Below are 20,053 nucleotides of genomic sequence, written 5' to 3'. Positions count from 1 at the left end.
CAGAAAGAGTATACATTAAAGACTTATTAAATATTCAAAGAATAAAGATCTTAAGTTTTTGATGCCAAAGAAATGAGATGTGCACTGTTAACTAAGGTTATCAAACTTGTTTACGTCCACTGAAATTGGTTTGTGCCTTGAAATAATGTTTGTATACATTTTCCTTTAGCAGAGAGGGGAGGAAAAAAATAATGCTTACTTCTAAAAGCCAGTGCTCGGAAACAATGTGTATTCCTCTTTCTTTTACAGATTTATATTCTCGATTAGTGTCATTCTGTCGCCCTTGATAGATAAAATGAGTCACTGTTTCATCGAAATTCCATCTGAAACAACCAAACATACAAAACCAGATAACTAAGAGAAATATCTACATTAGTTTAAGATCATTACTCTCTATGAACAGAATATTCTGACCTTGAAAAAACCTTCGAGAACTAGAGTAAGCAAGAATATTAAAGGATAGGCTCCACATTTTGGTCAAATTTTATAGATATATTTCTAGTTGTATATACGTTGTTATATTTATGACATAACGTGTCATATAAACATTTGTAATAAAAAGGAGATGCTGCATCTGATGTGTTGAGAAGATCTGGATGCTTAACTATTGGAAGGCGGGAGACAGTATCAGTGGTCTCTTCAGGATGCTGTGGTCCTAGTTTATGGAAGGGAACATTGGGACATCTGCACTTGAGAAATGAGTATCCTATGAATACCTAACTACTGTAACCTCTGCACATTAAAGGGTTCTTCCCTCTCATCCATCACCAAGTCTGAGCAATCCATTCCAGGGACAGATTTAATGCAAACTTTAATGCAATCGACCAATTAGTTCCTATTTAGGAATTTCAGCAATATATTCTATTTTTCATACCGAGAAGACTGGCATTTTAAATCTTATAAAAACACAAATCCTGTATGTTCCTTATAACTCTTACATCAAGTTCACACCCAAACAGAATGTCCAAGGAAGCATTCAAATTTTGACAAATATGGCTAGTGAGAGAATAAAATGAGATAATGCTTGGCTCATACTAAGTGCTCAGCAACTGGTAACAGGAAATATAATAGGTTAACTATAACATAATAGAGAATATATATGTAATAGATAATATGAAGTTATAAGAAAGCTTCACTATCCTATAACAGATGCATTAAACATTAAGATGCTTATAACTATGACAGATACATTTTATTTTTATATTCTCCTGACCTAACTTCTTTTATCAAATAGAAAGCTAATTGAAATAAGACTTAACAAAGGGGAAAATGAAGCTGATCATATTCCTCAAACTATTTTTACTTGTAAACCCCAATCTTTATGCTACCTATGAATGGCTGAACACAAGTGATGGAGAAAGCTAGCACTGCAGAGAGTGGAGAGTACAAGCAACTCAGCATGGGCTGGAACAGGCAACTCTCGCTTCTCACGTACTGATGCCGTTTGTGCTAGAGACCTGTCTCTAGCCTGGATGTCAGGGTGGAAGGCAGATTTTCTAATTGGTGTCTCCAAAGTAGCAAAAATGATAAAAATCAAAACATCCTTAAAAAAGACCATCTTACTAGAAGTGCTGCTAGACTATTTAGTGCTACTCACAGAAGGGCTCTAATCTGAAAATCTCTAAGGTAAAATATGCTTCATTTCAGACAAAGCTATATCACTAGTCCATAAACTCTTTGTAGACAGGGATTCTTCTACACTATACCCCTCCCAATATGGATCCTAAATTTCTAGAATAGTGAGCAGCACAAAATAGGTTGTCAAATATTTGCTGAATATACCCTAAAAATATATACATCTAAGACTGAATTGACACGGCAGAGGGTATTTTGAAAGGATGTGGTAAATTAAAAATGAATAGGATTTTATAGATAAGAAGATCTGGATGCTTAACTATTGGAAGGCGGGAGACAGTATCAGTGGTCTCTTCAGGATGCTGTGGTCCTATTATGACAAAATAAGGCAAAATAAATGTTTCCTGGTAGAAGCTCACGACAGTTTTAGGTTTCCCTATAAACTTAGGCCACATCACCACCAAGCAGAAAGACAAGCCAACTACCTGTAATCTGCTCCTAGAGAGGCTGCAATTCCATTTAGTTCACTCTGCTTCTTACTGAGTTTTTTACTAACATATACCACTACCTTGTGAAGCGGCTTTGGAGCTTCTTCCTGTTCATGGAAAAGAAATGAAACAGGTCAACCATTCCTGTTTGAAAAGTTTAATCTACAACTTCTTTTAATGAGCGATCTAATTCTACCTTCTCTGTTTGGACATCCTTCAGTTGAGGGCTGGCAGAAAGAGCAACAGCATCTCGAGAGCTATTTGCCAAAGCAACTTTCAAGTTTCTGACAATGACTTCTGAGAGCGGTGTACTCAGTTTCCTTTCTTTTTGGCTGGGACCTCCTGGAGTTTCCAAGGCTGCCAGTGCATCCTGTATGTATGGATGGGGAGAGTGAAAGAGAGAGGGAAAAAGAAAAAGGAGAGGTAAAGAAAGAGCGGGGATAATCCTCAAAATTAATTGGATTACAGCTTTAACCTCCTCTGGTGTTCCACCAAACAACAACAAAAAGAAGGAAATATTACCCGTATTCTATAGACTACAAAGAAAAAAAAATTCATAGTATCCAGCAAATTGGTTTAGAGATTGACAAGCTTATATTTTCAGCAGTGCCAGTCACATCTGCCTGAATCTTAAGAGTTTAAGTTGTAGTTAAAATAAAGGACAACCAAAAACAAAAAACAAGCAAGCAGACAAAACACAGAAGGAAACAAGAGAGCAAGGATGGATATAAATAAGACAGGAACTATAAAGAAGATTAAATGTCAGACTGAGCTGAGAATTGTGACAAATCTTTGAAAGGACAACACAAGTTCCTGTTCCCAAGCCTACGAGATGTCACCGCTGTGCAGGGGCTTGCTCATTCTTTCCCATCTGCATAGTATTCCACGTGTATAGCAGAATGCATTTAACCAGTGCTCAATTGCTGAATATTTACATGAACAATCTTTTGCCAGTATAATGCAACAAATAACCTTGTACACACACCATTTTGCACATGCAAGAGTAAAGGAAACTGTTAAGCAAAATATACGTATCAAACTGACACTCTCCTGAGCAAAGTATTCAAGCGTATGCTTCCAAATACACTTGACAGCACAGTGGGTAATCAGATTTTTCTATTTTGCCAATCTGATAAGTAAATATATCTACCTGCATGCTTTAATTTTCCACCCTGTTAAACTGAATGAGATTAAACATCTTTATGCATATATAATATTTTTGATTTTTTGTGATAGCAATCTCTTCCTGTCCTTCGCCTATTTTTCCATTGAGTCATATTAGTCTTTTTTATATTCACTGCATGAATATCTTTTATGAATTTATGTGTGTGTGTGTGTGTGTGTGTGTGTGTGTGTGTGTGTGTGTATACACTGTGATATACATACTCGTTCCCTATTTGTAGTTTGTCAAACTTTTGCCATGGAGACTTTTTAAACAAATACTTTTATTGCACTTTTATAAAACTGCATATTTGAATGTGGACAATTTTTTATTGCTGTCAAATTCCTATGAATTTTATTTCTTTTGGGGTATATGTTATAGTTAGAAAGGCCTTCCTCACGCTGAGATTATTCGAAAGCAAACTCTCTCATGTCCTGTTCCAGAATTTTTATGCCTTCATTTCTTGTGTTTAAATATCTGATCCTTTGATATTTATTCTATGTACAGTAAGAGGTTTCATCCTGTGTTCTCTGATGGCTACCAGCTGTCTGCTTTAAATACTACTTTTATCTAATGCATTCTACTATCTATGGGATGTAATCTTGTGCACTGATTTGACTATTCATGTGACAATAACAAATTGCTTTTAATTACTGCAACTTTAGGTTTTAATAACTAGTAGAACGAGTGCCTGTCCTCAATTATTCTTTTCAGACTTTTGATACTATTTCTGCTTTATTTTTCATAGACTCATTATTACCTTTATAGATCTTTACAGTGTTTAATCTTTTTTGCAAGAACGTGGTAAGGCTTTCTATTTGCCAAAGTTTTTTATTTTAATTTTTACATAGCATTAAAAGGATTCTTCATATATGAAAGAAATCAGAAGCTCCCACGCCACATCTACCTGTCTTCAGCACGTGTGCCACAAACACTGCTTCCCTTCTGGTACTGTCCTCTACTTCAGCACTAGATCCAAACCCCTCGCACCAACTCAAAGATGTGGCTTCGGCAATTCCATTCTCTCACCTGCGTGATCAATTGTATCTCTCGTGGATCACTCACATTGGTTATCTTTAAACAATCTTCTTTTGATCCTATTTTGCCCTATACTTACCATCCTATTTTTTGGTTCCTCTTTCCGCCATGTCTTCAAAACCCTTACTATTAAGATCACCAGTGACCCATAAGACTAAATCCAGTGGCCAATTTTCTGTTCTCACCTCTCATGATCTTTCAGCAGCATGTGACATAGCTAACCACTTCCTCAAAAACTTTCTTACTTGGCCTCTAAGACAATCTCTAGGCTTTCTTTCCCCTCACTGTGGGGAAATGGGGAGGGTGTGGGGAGTTTGGAGTGTGGTCCTTTCTCTGACTTCTTTGCTGGTTTCTCCTCTAAATGTGAGCCCTTAGGGGTGTTCTTTGGACCTCTTCTTTTCTTCTTTTACTCTCTTGGCATCTGTTCTAATTATGGCTTTAAATATTACCTAAAAATATGGATCCCCGATTTCTTTCCCTAGCCCAGACCATTCCCCAAACTTTAGGCTTTATATATAACTGTCTACTTGATAGTAGTACTTGGATTTCTAACAGGCATCTCAAACTTTACGTCCAAAACAATGAACTCTTGATATTTAGGCCCCAATTTCAACTCTTTCTAATCAACTCAGCTCAATGCAGCTCCATTATTCTAATCTCCCAGCCCAAAAATTTGAAGAAGGATCCAAATTCTAAATATTTAAAAAGCTACCATGTACTAAGGAAAACTGATTGAGAAGGATCAATACCTAGACACATCCTTGTAAAAACTATTAGACTTAAAAGAAAAAGCCACATAGCCTTCAGGCAAAATGATGAAATAACAAAGATAAAATAATTACTGACATCAGAATTTTTCAAAAACAATGCACACAAAGCAGTCCAGCAGTGGGAGCAGCATTTTCAGGAAACACAAGCGGAAAATGCAAACCAAGAATAGTACATCCAAAAAAATCTGCTGAAGAATCAAGGCCTGAGTAGAAGTTAGGATGTGCCAAGCTCAGGAAATATTGCACACATGTGTCTTTCCTGAGGAATCTCCTGGAGGATGTACTTCGTCGCACCAAAAGTGACAGGAAGCTTCACAAAAGACAGACAGTAAGCATTTCATACATTTGTTTGTAGAGTTAAGGCAAAACAAGGGTGAGGCCAAGTATAAGTCCTATCAAATGTGAATGGACTTAATTTGACTAACTGAAAGAAAAAAATTTGCGAAATGGCTCATAAAGCAAAACTCAACTCTATGCTGTACAGAGGAGACAAACTTAAAACACAGCAATCCGAAAAGGCTAAAAACGAAGGAATGCACACACTTATGAGGCAAATGAAAACAACAAGAGAACAGGGAGTGAGACCCTGATACTGGAGTAGACGTCAAGCCAAAGAGCACTAAATGAGACAAAGGACACATTCCAACTCACACAGCAGTTATTAATATCTATGTACTAGCTAACACAGCAATTATATATTTAAAACAAACGGCATGAGATGCAAGGATAAATAGAAACACGTTAATATTAGGAAATTTGAAAATACCACTTAGAATGAGACTGGCTAAGTGAACAAAAAATAGGAGAGGAGGTAAAAGTTCTAAATTACATAATCAATAAGCTAGATCTTTTGGGAGGGGGCGGGGGGTGTGGGTATATATCAAACACTACACCTTAATAGAGAATACATCTTCTCAAGAAACATTTTAAAAAATCAGGAATGTTCTGAAAAACTGATCATAGATCAGGGTGCAAAGAAAAGATCAGTAAGTTCCATGAAGTAGAAAGAGTATAAACAACACTTTGATCCTAATGCAATAAAACTAGAAATTAAAAATGAAAAAGAAAACCCTTTCATCTGGAAATTAATGAAAACTCTGCATATCTGAGTAAAGGGTATGAACATTTAGCTTGTACTATTTTTATTTCGCAACTTCATGTAAGTTAGGTATTATTTCCAAGTAACAACTTCAAAAAACAATGTATGCTACCTCGGGTGGCAATGATGGGGAACACTGGGTGCTCAATACACTATTGGCGGAGTATATATTGGTAGTACAACCACTTTGCCACTTTGTCAGTCTCTACCAAAGCTGAAATAAAACCTAGCCATTTCACTTCTAGGTATATACCAAAAAGAAATGCGCTGTAAACGTATTCCAAGAGACATGCAGACGAATGCTCATAGCTGTAAGAGCAAAAAACTAGTAACTGCTTAAATGTGTAAACTGAGGTATATCCATATAGCGAAATAATACACATTAATAAAATCAATGAACTACAGTTAGAGGTAAGCAACATGGACGAATCTTCCAAATGAAGGTTGAACAAAAAATGACAGACTCAAAAGAATAAATATTATGGTTTTATCTATTTAAAAGTCAAAAACAAGCATAACGAAGTTACAGTGACAGAAGTCAGGAGTGTCACCTTTCCAGAAGGGGAAACAGTGACGGGGAAGGGGTGGGAGGAAGGCTCTAAAGCACTGGCAGTGATCTCCTTCTGAATATGTATAGTGGCTTCCCAACTGTTAACACTGACATTTCATACAGCAATGCATCTGTTGTACTTTTCTGATGTGTGTCAATTAAAAATTAAGTTTAAATAAGAAGTGTTTTTTTTTTATGTGAGGCCTAATATATGTTCAATCTTGTGATTATCCCATAGGTGCTTCTCTGTTTTCAGAGATAAAATTCAATACACCATATTATGATAATTTGAAGAACCACTGATTATAAGATGAAGTATTATTTATCACCAAAAAAGGAAAAAAAAAAAAAACAGAAAAACACTGCTAAATAAACTATGACTCTAAACACAAAACTTGTAAACATGTTTTGTACTTTTACGGAGACTATTTCAGAACCATCAGTTTTCTACAGCAAGGAAGCTAAAGAATGGCTGAATGACTGAAAATATTTCTATTATTTTCTTGCCTACTAATATTATTTCATTGACCATTCAAAGACTGTGATCTATGAGACCTTAGAGATCATGTATATACATTCCATGATTTTAAAGGAGAGAATAAATTATGAAGCCCAAAGAGGCTGACTTGCCTTAAAAAGCAGCAAGAAAGAGGTAAAGCAGAAGTCTATTCTAGATCTCACAGTTCCCAAACCAGTGGTTTTCCCATTTCTTAAGGCACAGGGAGCAGTGATAATCACAGTACAACGTGTTTCTTCAGAAGAGATTTAATTGAAGATTTAGCTTGGAGAAAACTGTCTCAGGTATTAATTTATATTTTCTGAAGATCAACAATCTGTAAACTTTATAAATCTCCAAAACATACTAGTAAAAATTATTAAAATGTTGTTTCTTAATATCCTATGAGGAAAACTTTAATAGATGAATGGTACAATAATTTTGCAAAGATTCATGGCTAAAAAATCTCAGACAATGGTTTGAATAGCCACTTGAAAGGCGAAAAGCTACTCAAGGAACAGTGAAGAAAATCACCTTTGGGAAATAATGGGAAACCATTTGAGAAAGTTAAATTAGCCCCTGATTTGAGAAATGATATTTTTCAGAAAGGGAGCCATATTCTAGCGCTTAGGAGATCAAACAAAAGTACAGATTTAACTCATCTTTTTAAAGGACATGATTGAAAAGGTGATAATAGAGATTTTTTTCAGAAAGCAAGCACTAGGTGTAATCCTAGTATTGAAACATAAGTAGCAATGATAATATTATTGGATAGTTTATGTAATTACTTCATCTCACCATTTCATTTGATCCTTATGATAAATCTGAGTTTTCAGAGCAAGTGATAGTATCCTCTCTGTGTAAAAGAGGAAACCGATAACTCATATATGTTAAATAATCTGCCTAGAGTGATACTGTTCATGACAGGTCTAAGACTTGAACCCAGATGTCCTGCTTTCACACCACATGTATATATCTCTAGCCAGTACCTCAATCCTGGTTATATACTGGAACTCAAAATAGGAATCTACTTCTCAACATCTCTGGAAAATTTGCTACTCCAAACTTTAGAGGTGATGGAGAATATGGTGCTTTAACTTTACAAACTATGAAACTGTTAACTCCAGGGCTGTTTTTTATAAACCTTACTTACCTTCACATCAAAGGAAGGCTTGAAGAGTTTGTCCTTGCACAGAAATTTTGATGGTGTGTCCAGGTGTAACAAGGGCTCCTTCTGGGGTGGCGGTCCTCCAGCTGGGTCCTCCTGCTCCGTGTGCTGCGAGACCACAGCACGGAAAGCTTTACTCTGAAAGTAGTTCATATCTAAAGGTGTAACGGCTTTTTTGTGAGTTTCCAGGTGGGTGGCGGGATGCTTTGGAGTATGTGGATTCAAATTTACTCCATTTGTTATTTCAGTTTCTAAACTTTGCTCTAGAGGTTTAAAAAGAAAAGAAACAAATGTGAGCCACTGATTTCATCTTTTGTCTCCAAAGAGGCCCATAAGAAGTGAGGTTTTTATCTGGTTTTCATGTGAATTCTCAAGCGCACTTTAAACCACAGAGTTATATACCTACTTTCCAAGAAACAAACCAGATAATATATTAAAATATGTAGAGTTAGACAAGCACATCAACTGAATCAAATAATGAATGAAACTAGACTTCTCGTTTCATCTTGTAACTTAAAATAGTCTCAATAAACTTCACAATTTGCCAAAAATGGTATAAATAAATGTCATCTTAGTTAAAGGCAGAGTAAAAAGAAATTTCCAACTACGTGTACTCAAGAGTTAATAACTAGAGTCAAATTTATGGAAAGTCCTTAATGAAACTTTAATATGAACTAAACATCACCTGGCCTCAGTTATAAAATTTCCAGTCTCTCTAGGTAATAGCTCTGAGAGCCATTCCCGAGCTGCTGACTTGTCCTTGAAGTTTGCCCAGGGATGCCACCATTTTACAAGAGGGGCTAATAACTTTTTCAAGATTTAATGAAAACAATTATTAGATGGCTACTCCACACCAGGCCCAATACTACACAATGAAAATACATGCCAAAGACATGCATATTTCTTGCCTTTTTAGAGCTTATAGTTGAATAGGAGGACATGAAAGTAAACTAGTTATAATACTGGGATAACAGCTATAAAAGGTGTAATACAGGGTGTGATGGCAAGACAAAGGCCATACTTGGTGAGTCAAGGAAGGCCTCCCAGGGGAAGTGACATCCAACTTTGAGAACTGAAAGGCAAGGAGGAGGAATAGGCAAGCATGAGGTGGGCTAGAAAAAAGTCCCAAGATGAGGGGAAGAGAGATAGCCAAGTACACGGTATGTCGGTGTGAGCCACAGAAAGAACAGCAAGAGGGCCACGCTCACATCTTTAGACTTCAAACACTGAGACTCTGGAATGCTCCTACACTGTTTTGTATCCTCTAGTTTTCAGATAGTGCCTACAACTGATAGTACAGATACAAATTAAACATTTGTGCTATGAGCACACATTTATTTCACCAGCCACTAATGAATGCCCAACAGTGGCTCCTTGTACCCAACGTGAAAAGTAGAAATCGATGACCTTACCCTAAAATCAAGCTTTGGCACACTGATATCCCAGAAACCATCACATTGTAAAAACTTATAGATAAAAGAACAAAACACAGTATTAACCTTTTTTAGGTGCATTTTCAATCAGAAAATGGCTCTCATTTGCTCTCTTTCCCATTCTAGCAGTCTCCAAAAGCCAAGCTATCGTGACAGCCGGTAAATTCCACTTCTTGGCAGCTTCATATTTAGAACCACCTGGCTCTTTCAGTATAAGATGTGTGCTGGCAAACATGCCTTTCTTTGCATTGTATTTGCGAACAAAGAATTCTTGAACACTGAAAGTTATATTTAAAGAAAAGAAAATGGTCATATACACAATAAGCCAGCAAACTAAGAATGAAGTTTCTAATACGATAGTATTATTAAAGTTCTAAGTATAAGAAAATACTGATTAAAATTTGGTTCTACATATAGCTTAAAAACAGGCTAATCCCCTTGCAAACGCTTACTCTATGATAAAAATGTATTGCTACAATTCAACTTTTTATAGAAACATAAGCACGTTAATTAAACGAGACTTTCAAGAAAAAAAACAGAAAAACTTCCTCCTTAGTCATCACCCACCGGACTTGGCCTTTCTTCCAAAAAGGAGCCATGAACAACTAGAAGATCAAAGAAAGCATCTGAATAACACGTTCTATCTTTTTAGCCCGTTACAACTGCTCAAAGCATTTTCAAATATAAGTGCGTTTGATCCTCTTAGTATTTGTGAAATACCAATATTTTACAAAATATTGTAAAGATACAACCAGGGGAAAAATATAGAGAAACTGACTTGCTTAAGATCCCAGAATATTAAACACAGAATATAGGGCAGAAACAGGAGTCCACCACTTGAGGTATAAACAGAATTCAGTCATTTCTTTTGACTTCTGGGTTTTATGTTCAAATTCCTCAATTCTAAAATTTAATATTCTACATTTCTCCCAGTATTTTCACTGTTTCATTTTTCATATTTAACCCACTAATCCATTTGGGACTTATTTTGGTATGAGATGTCACACTAACTTTATTGAATCCTATTTATTGAATAAACCATCTTTTCCTCAATAACTGGAAATATTGCTTTTACTATGCTAAATTCCTATATGTATTTGGGTCTATTTCTAGACTTTCTGTTTGTTCACTGAACTTTCTGCTACTTATGACCATACTATTATTTAGTGAGGTTTTATAAAATATACTTAAATAACTACGTACTGTATTTCAGAGTTTTCATGACTTTCCTGCTTGCTAATCTTTTATAAATTTAAGAATTAGTTTGATTATTGCCCTTCCTAAAAAAATTTGTTGGCATTTTTATTGAGATCATGTTAAATTTATACATTAACACAGGAGATAACAGAAACTTCTTTATAATATTTAATTTTCCTTTCCAAAAACATGTCCATTTTTCTTACTGTTCAAGTCTTATTCTGCTTCCCTCAATAGCATTTTACAAGTTTCTGTAGTTTTTCCAAGTTTCAAGTTACACTTGCTGCTAGGTATTTTACCTCAGTGTAGACCAAGCAGGAGGCCTTTATTTTCATTAGCTCTTCTAATTGGTCGTATACATGAAGGTCAATGATTTAAACATACAATTTAATGTATTATTATAAGGTGAAAACCCTTATATCCACCACCCGTGTCAGAAGACAAAGTCTTGCCAGTCACTCCGGAATCTCTTCAGCGTGTCTGTTCTCAGTTACAACCCTTTTCTCTCTTTTAAGAGTAGTCACTATTTGGATACCTTTTCTGCTCCAGATCTGGAATTAATCATTTCTTTAAGCTTTAGTTTTAGTGGGAAATGGTACTTTAAGGCCACAATCTAGGTAGTGGAGTCCCCTGTTATTACTGGGTTGAAAATGATTTCTACAGTAGCTTGTAAATGCTTTTGAATTCCCCTTTGAACCAAGAGTTATTAAAAGCATTTCTAAAATGTCCAGTTGATAAGATCTTTTCGCTTTCTATCATTCATCTCTAGTTTTTTGCATTGTTGTCAGAGAATATGGTCTTCACTCTACTTCGCAGAATTCACTGAGGTATTTTTTTGTGGACAATTTCTTTATGGGTAACATTTAGGAGTGTTCCACAGGGATTTGAAAAGGTACGGTCACTGTTTCAGGGTCGATATCTAACTATGCTATTTAAATCTATCCTTGTTTTCTATCTGACCTGTCATGAAGTAAAAGATGGGAATTAACGTCTCCTACAAATAGCGTACTTCTGTCAAATACTCCTTATATCTATTTTTGTTTTATGAATAACAGTCATGCTCTAAATAAAGTGTGAACAGCACTCTTTATTTACAGTGTTTTTCTTGTTTGATGCCTTTTGATTTGAATCCAAACTCGTCTGACATTAAAATTGCAACTCCTCCTTTCTTTCTGTTTGCATTTACTTGACAAATCTTTGCCAATCTTTTTCCCTCAAATATTTTGAATCACTTTGTTTTAGGTGCGTCTCTCGTTTAAATTTTAAGTGTTACTTCGTAATCTAATCTAAAATAACTTTTGACGTAAAAGTTTGGTTCATTTACATTTACTGATATTAACAATTTTCTACTTCCTCTTAAAACAGTCATCATCTAATGCTCACTTAGGGTTAATCTGGACTTTGAAAGTAACTTTTGAATTCATTTTTTTCTCTCAAAGTATTCATTACTCCTGTTTAATGTTTGCGTTTCTGGCTGAAAACCACAGGAACAATGGATGCAAGTGAAAAAGAATAAATCAACCAAATGGCATGTGGAAGGGAATACTACTTGGGCAAGCAATATTCCATAATGGCCTAAGTATCACGTTTAAATATTCTCCTTCCTGACAGGTAAGCACTAATGCCTGTAGTCTTAAGACTCCCCAGGCATCCACCTAGTAGCATGCTCCCCTCTCCCACTTTGAGCCATCACACAGATACACTACACGCTACCCACAAATATTATAGACACCCAGCCAAAGACTAATCTGAATGCTCTCCAATAATTTGAAACAAGTAAAAGTATACCAAGGTGGCAGGTACACTAAAAATACTACATACCTTGCTCCAAGGTGTTTTGCTAAGAATGTCAACGAATCTTTTTCTGCTCCTGCACACTGGCTGAATGAAATAACACAATTCTGTAAAGGAGTCATTCCTGCCATTACTGGGACTGGCATGAAGAGAGGATTCGACTTCGGATCAAATAAAGTCTGATAGTCTATACAAGCCACCTTTTAAAAAGAAGAGAAACAATAACATCACCCCGAAATAAGCAACCAGTGGTTAACACTGGTCTAGTTACAGCAGAAGTAATTTTAGTTTAGATTAAGAGCAATTTTACTTTATTATAAACTTGGGTATGCTCATTCTCAATACACTTCAAATTATAATATTTAAAGCAATATATACATCAATTCATTATATTAAATATTATATTCTAAACTATTAAGGATATTAAAATCAGCTAGACTTGTCATTGAAGTTACTAAATATGGCTTTACGCTTAATTTCTTCCACTGTATTAGTTTATAATTTTTCCTCTTAATTCTTGGAAGGTAAAGTTACCAGTGATAAGCCAACAAGATGGAATAATACAAAAGTGCCTGTCATGCTTTGGTTTTGAGAAAACAGGGAAGACAAAAATCATATGAGCTGACTTGGAGTAACTCCCTAAGAAGGATTGCTGCTGCTTAGGCCCCTGAGAAACAATAACCTCTACTCTATCAAGATTAGGACCAAGCTTGAACGTTTTCATATTTTAGAATTGCCTTTGCTAAAAGCAAAATCCATACTCTGCTTATATCTGAATACCAATTTACCTAAATTGAACTGCCTAAGAAATAAACATGAACACTCCTGGCATTCAGATATCCTTCAATACTGTATTTCAACTGCTACAGTATTTTCTTACCAGCCATGTATTTGTAACAACGTCTCCCACAGTTGCTTCTACTTCACACCCCAGCAGAGGAACCACAGCATAATCAGCAACAATTCTGCTCTGAAGGGACACGATTTTTCCAGCATTTTCCTTTATGATATGTGCAATATTAGATTCATTTTCATTACTAAAACCAAAAACAAGGAAACTCTTTTGGCTAAATAAACCTTCTTCAGTAATCGTAGAAGCGTCAGGGAGGCAATGACTGACAGAAGTTTGGTTTTCTTCTTGCAGAGAAATATGAGTAGAGTCATTAAAAGGCTCAACATGAGTAGTATCATTAAAGGTCCCAACTTCAGACTTCGTGACTTCAACTGGAAAGAAAAAAGAAATGTTTTCTAACAGATAATTTATCTTATAGTTAAAATTTATTTCCAAGCAAGGATATTAAGGTAACATAGAGAACTGTGACCACACTTAACAAAATGAAGGCTTTAAGAAGTACACAAAGATAAAGGGTACGAACCCACTGCATCTTCTGGGCTACCAAGTGTTGTCATTATTACCACCGTGCATCAGGAAGGACAACAGCAATCACATTACTGTTCTAAGCCCTCCTAGTGTACTAGAAACTCCAATTAGTTGAAAATTATGAAGCTCTAATAACTCCATGGGCCTTAGTTCCAAAACTGGTTTAGATAATTCACAATTGAGAAAATCTCATTAAAGAAAAAATAGAAGTAACAGTCCTAAATGGTTAAGCCTTTTACTTGGAAATAACTGTACAAATATAATAATAAGAGAACTATGGTTACTTCTTTTTCAAAAATTCCTAAAATGTTTCATACTGAAATTGTAGCTACTTAGCTTCTACTAAGATTTCTTAAAAGATCAAGGACCCAAGCAAATGGTCTCAAATACTTTATTTTAGGATGAAGCTGGATGATTAATGGGTAGAAGAAAAAAACATAGCTTATATAAAAATATAAATGTCAATAACTCAAATACATAGTTCCTAATACACAATAAATGTTATCAAATCAAGGCTAAAAGTTTAAGAGGTAAAAACTTAGTTTTGAAAACTCTGGTGGAACTGTGTTGGAATGTAACATTTTATGGTAGGGACCAGCAAACTATAGCCTAAGAGCTAAATTGGGCCCACAGCCTATAGGTTAAAAATGACTTTTTACATTTTAAAAAACTGTTGTTAAAAACAGAACAAAACAGAGTATGTGACAGAAACAGAATGTGGCTGGAAAAGCCTAAAATATTTACTGTCCAGCCTTTCCAAAAAAAAGTATGCCAAGTTTTGCTTTATTGGATTCCAATAAGCCCAGAAGCTCTCCAAGAACTCTTCATTTATTCATTTATACATGCACTGTGCCTAAGTGTTTTACATGCATGTAATTAATGCTCATGATATTATATGGTTGATACTACTGGTACATCTATACTCTTTCTTTGAGAGAAATCTCAGATTTAAAGAGGTTACATAACTTGCCTATGGTCATAGTTATTAAGTGGCTGAAATGAGATAGAAACCAGTCTGTCTGACTCCAGGATCCACAACATTATGTTCTAGTGGCATCTTATTTCTATCCTCATCTCCAATAGACATTAACATTTTTTCTTTTAAACTACTTAACAACACACACACGCACACACACACACACACGTAACATTCCTACTTAACGCAAGTATTTAAACTGCTCTAATTGACATTCTGAAGCAGCACGGTTTTGTCTAGAGCATTTACTATGAGTAAGTCACGTAACTCTCTGACCCTCTGTTTCATACTGTAATGAATAAAAGATAATAGTATATTTCCAATTTATAGAGATATATGGAGATAAGTAAGCTTTTATGGAAATAAAGGTGACATACTATAAAACATTCTGCAAAGTAGTTTTTAAATAGCTATTCTTGATATAAAATGTGAAAACAATTTTGTTTTGCAATTATAATTATTTTACAATCACACCTAGGAGGAAAAAAACCCAACTTTGTTTGAGGTCTATATATTGCTGGTGAGATGAGAAGAAAGAAGAAACCCTGGGGAATTTTAGACTATCACTATAAAACGAACTAGAAATAACAAGTTCTTGTAAACTGTAATTAAAACCCTACAGTTATTAAGAGACTCAGAATAAATTAACAAGTTCTACAGCAGTTCTTTCCACTTATTTTAGCAGTAGAACCTCTTTTTCAAACAGACCTCATTCAGAAGCCCACAGTCATTTTTTGATGAACCTATTATTCAAAGTTTTCTTGAATCAAAAGTAATTTTGATTTAAAAAGTAACTGTAAAATACCTGATTACATTCTTTTTAAGGTACTTGAGGATTCACTGAGATTTACTGTCATCAGAACCTTTTAAAGTCAGTAGACCATTAGCTGCCTTAGAAAGGAAGATCACCTGCCTCTGCTAAGTACTGGCCTTGCTGAAGGACAGTGCATGAAACTACTTCTGGTCAGTCTGTGGTTTCTTTATACCAGAACCTATAAGATTAGAATGATCTCTTGATGTGATGCATTCCTAAAGCATAAGCAACTGGTCTGACAAAAATCAATTTTGCAGTACACCATGAATAGAAATAGTGTGGGTAAAAAAAATACTGGAAATTCTCTTCTAGAAGTATGGTAGGCTAGAAATTTGACATGCTCTTACTGTAAAACATAGGATATAGGATAATACAGAATAAGTGAAAATATATATGAAAATATAGGATAAAATATTAAAGGCATACTTATAAATGCATACCTGAGTTTGCAAGAGAGCAAGAGAAATCCTCAAGGGCTAAAAATGAAATAGCATGAATCCAGAGCATCAGGTGGTTGATTACCCAAGCTAATGGTTACCTGGAACCTAGACTCTTAGAATTGAAAGATATCACAGGGAGGGACAAGACTCAAGCCTTTGGTCTCACACAAATTAGCAGTAGGCCAGAATACACTGTAAGAAACAAACCCTAGAAACACTGAAGGGAAATGCCTTCAGTAAAAATGACCACAACCGATCAACTAACAACAAATAACAAATATACCCTGAAAAAGGGGAGTGGGTACACTTGAATTTGGCTTTGGGTCAAGAAAAAAAAATGGCTCTCCTGAGAATTTGTCATCATGGGCTGGTCCTCAAAGTAGGTTAGGGAACAAATTTACACAATCTTGATGGTCCAAGAAACGTCTAGCCAATAAACTAACTTAGAGGTGTCCTGAGTTGGGATATTCCTAGGTTCCTGGCAAATTTAACCTGATTCTTTTCTGGAGGAACAAACCCTAACTCCAGCCTTCTTAGAATTCCTAGAGTCCAAATAAGAATGAGTTTATAACAAATACCACAAAACATACAAGAAACCCAGGCACCATGAACAACAATCAAGAGAATTCCCCTCCCCTCCATTCAGATATTGCAACAGGTTTAACTGTGTTCTAAATAAAGAACAGAACACATGAGAGAGTAACAACCTATTAAAAGAACTAGAACTTACAGATATAAAAAATAATCATTGAAATTTTAATAAATGAGTTAAACACGTTAGGCAATAGCTGAACAGAGAAATAGTGATTTGGAAGGAAAATCTGAAAAATCACACAATAAATCACAGAAAGACAAAATAATGACATTAGAAGAACAGGTTAAGTAACCTATACACAGAGCTAAGGGAGTTAGAGAATACAGAGATTGGGGGAGTAGCAATATTCAAAGAGATAATAGATTAAAAAAATTTAGAAGAAAAAAAAGTCACTAATTCTTGTATTTAGAAAGTACAATGAATTCCACGAGGACAAATAAATAACACTCTAGGACACGAAAAATAAAAGATGTTAAAAATAGCTAGAGAAAAAAAGATAAGAGTTTTTACAAAAGAATGACAAATTAAACTGACACCTGACTTCTTATACAGCAGCCATGGACATGAATTACAATAAAATAGCATCTCCAAAGAGCTGTCTAGAAATGTATACCTAGTAGAACTGTCTTTTTAAGGACAAAGGCAAAATAAAGTCATTAACAGAAATGAAGGAATTTCTAAAGGATACATTTCAGGAGGAAAGAAAATGAGTCCAGAAGAGAGGTCTCAGATGGAACAAGGAATAGGGAGAAAAGAAATAAACATGTTGGCAAATCAAAAAATATTGACCATATAAATAAGACAGTAACAACAATAATTGTAACATTAAAAAAGACAAAGAAAATATCACACAAAATCACATAAGCTGAGTGTATTAGTAAGTACACGTATAGGGGGATGTTGTCAGTAGTGACGGAGTGTTATAAGGTTCTTGTATTGTTGGAGAAAAATCAGACTGGCAAGAAACCAAGCACCACTCAGAGAGTTGGAGAACTCAGGTTTATTATGATGGTGATCTCAGAAGAGGTAGTGCTCTGAAGATCTGGGCCTCAAACTCACGGGTAACCTTTTATAGGGCTTATCCACAAACAAGCAAAGGAGATACATCTGTTATCTAGACAGAACAAGCAAAGAGGAGGGTGAGTCTTCAGTTGATCTCGAGGTCACCCTGCCCTTCGGCCTATGCGGCAAGCATGTCTATAGAAGCAGAACAAAGAGCTGGTTACAAGGTTAGCCATTTGAGTGGAAAATTCCTCTTCAGTATTATTCAAGAGGAAGATAAAAATTCTGAATAACTTTAGATTTTAAGTTATGGTGCACATTAAACTTCCAAGGGTAACCACTGAAAATATAAATAGTATACATAACTTCCAAATTAGAGGAGGGAAGCATAAAGTTTAGAGTGGGATTTGGGGTGGGAGGGGGCAAGCTCAATTCATTCAAAAGTAGGCAAAAATCTTTAAAAAATATAAGGAAACAGAAAAATGGAACAAAATACAAAATAAGATGGTAGAAAATAATCAAAATATATCACAAATAACAGTAAGTGTAAATCAACCAAATTTACAGTTAAAAGAAAAAGTCAGTCATACTAAATACTGACCCACATGAGGGAGGGACAACTGTATTATCAGACAAAATCCATTTTAGGTCATTAGGAAAATAAAGATTACCGTGTAATAAAATTTCAAAATACATTAAAAAAACTAAATTTGACAGTGCAGGGATAAACTGACAAGGCCACCATTATAGTGGAGGAGTCTAACACATCTATTTCATTATTCCATAGACAAAACTTAATGTATAAAAACCTTCGATCACAGAAAACATTTTTCTGAGGCACAGAAGAACATTTATGAAAACCACCTCCTAAATACTTCATAGACCAAAGATATAATAAAATTAGAAAATATCTAGAATAGAACAATTACAAAATGCCACATAAAATATCCTGTACTTAAGTCAATATTTTCAGAGAAATATATAGACATATATATAGACATAAATACCTAGATAAAAAGAAAGACTACAAAAAACAAATTATGCCACTTAAGAAATGAGAGAATAAAAGAGGAAAAGGGATCAAAGAATAAATAAAACAGAAACAAAAAAATCAAAAACTGGCTTGTTGAAAAGACTAACAAAACCAGTCTTTAAGCTTCCCAGAAACTTCCCATTGGTTACTAAAGTTGATTCAAGAAGAAATAAATAATCCCATATCCATTAAACAAACCAGTACTACAAAATCATCCTACAAGGAAATACTAGGACCAGTTAGATGAGTTTCACCATACGTTCAAATATTAGAGAACTCCAATCTTACACTAACTTTTTCTGAGATTTTTAAAGAGAGAATAATTCACCATTTTATCAACTAATAACACAACCCAGCAAAGACAACATGAAAAGGAAAATTATAGACTACTCTCACAATGATAGATAAAATTCTAAACATTAGTAAACGAAGTATAATAATGTATAAAAAGGATGAATATATCTTCCAAAAGAATTTAAACCTGATTGAATAATATAAAAACTAACATATCTACTACATTAAAGGAAAAAAACCATATGATCATTCCATACAGGAAAAATATTTAGTAAACATCAACATCCTGATCAAAGCCCTAAATAAGAACAAAACTATAAAACTCTTAGAAGAAAACACAGGAGAAAAGTTTCATGACATTAGATTTGGCAATGATTTCTTTAACATGACATCAAAAGCACAAACAGAAAAGAGATAAATTGGACTTCATCAAAATTAAAAACTTTTGTGCATCAAAGACAGAGCAAAAAGGCAACCCAAAGAATGGGGAAAGTATCTGCAAATCATATATCTGATAAGGGGTTAATATTCAGAATATATATACATAAAAAACTCCTACAGCTCAAGAATAAAAAATCATCTCAATTAAAAAACAAAGGACATGAATAGATGTTTCTCCAAAGACATACAGATGGCCGATAAACACATGAAAAGATCCTCAACATCACTAATCTTCAGGTAAATGTAAATCAAAAACACAATGAGATGCCTCTTCATGTCTATTAGGATGGCTTTTATTAAAAAAAAA

General features: G+C 34.8%; 1 protein-coding gene across 1 annotated transcript in view; it reads right to left on the bottom strand.

The window, feature by feature from the left end:
• TOPBP1 (DNA topoisomerase II binding protein 1) overlaps positions 1-20,053 on the bottom strand; it is a 57,316-nt gene that overhangs the window by 21,118 nt on the left and 16,145 nt on the right. Inside the window, exons 10-16 of the mRNA XM_023527480.1 lie at positions 13,651-13,994; positions 12,798-12,970; positions 9,846-10,057; positions 8,332-8,609; positions 2,260-2,433; positions 2,061-2,170; positions 200-323 (exon numbers count right to left, since the gene is read on the bottom strand). Coding sequence (XP_023383248.1) covers positions 200-323; positions 2,061-2,170; positions 2,260-2,433; positions 8,332-8,609; positions 9,846-10,057; positions 12,798-12,970; positions 13,651-13,994 — 1,415 coding nt within the window. The remainder of the gene's footprint in view (positions 1-199; positions 324-2,060; positions 2,171-2,259; positions 2,434-8,331; positions 8,610-9,845; positions 10,058-12,797; positions 12,971-13,650; positions 13,995-20,053) is intronic.

The sequence above is a fragment of the Pteropus vampyrus genome, unplaced genomic scaffold (genome assembly GCF_000151845.1).
Source record: "Pteropus vampyrus isolate Shadow unplaced genomic scaffold, Pvam_2.0 Scaffold1, whole genome shotgun sequence".
Lineage (NCBI taxonomy): Eukaryota > Metazoa > Chordata > Mammalia > Chiroptera > Pteropodidae > Pteropus > Pteropus vampyrus.
This window is presented reverse-complemented; position numbering and strand designations above follow the sequence as displayed.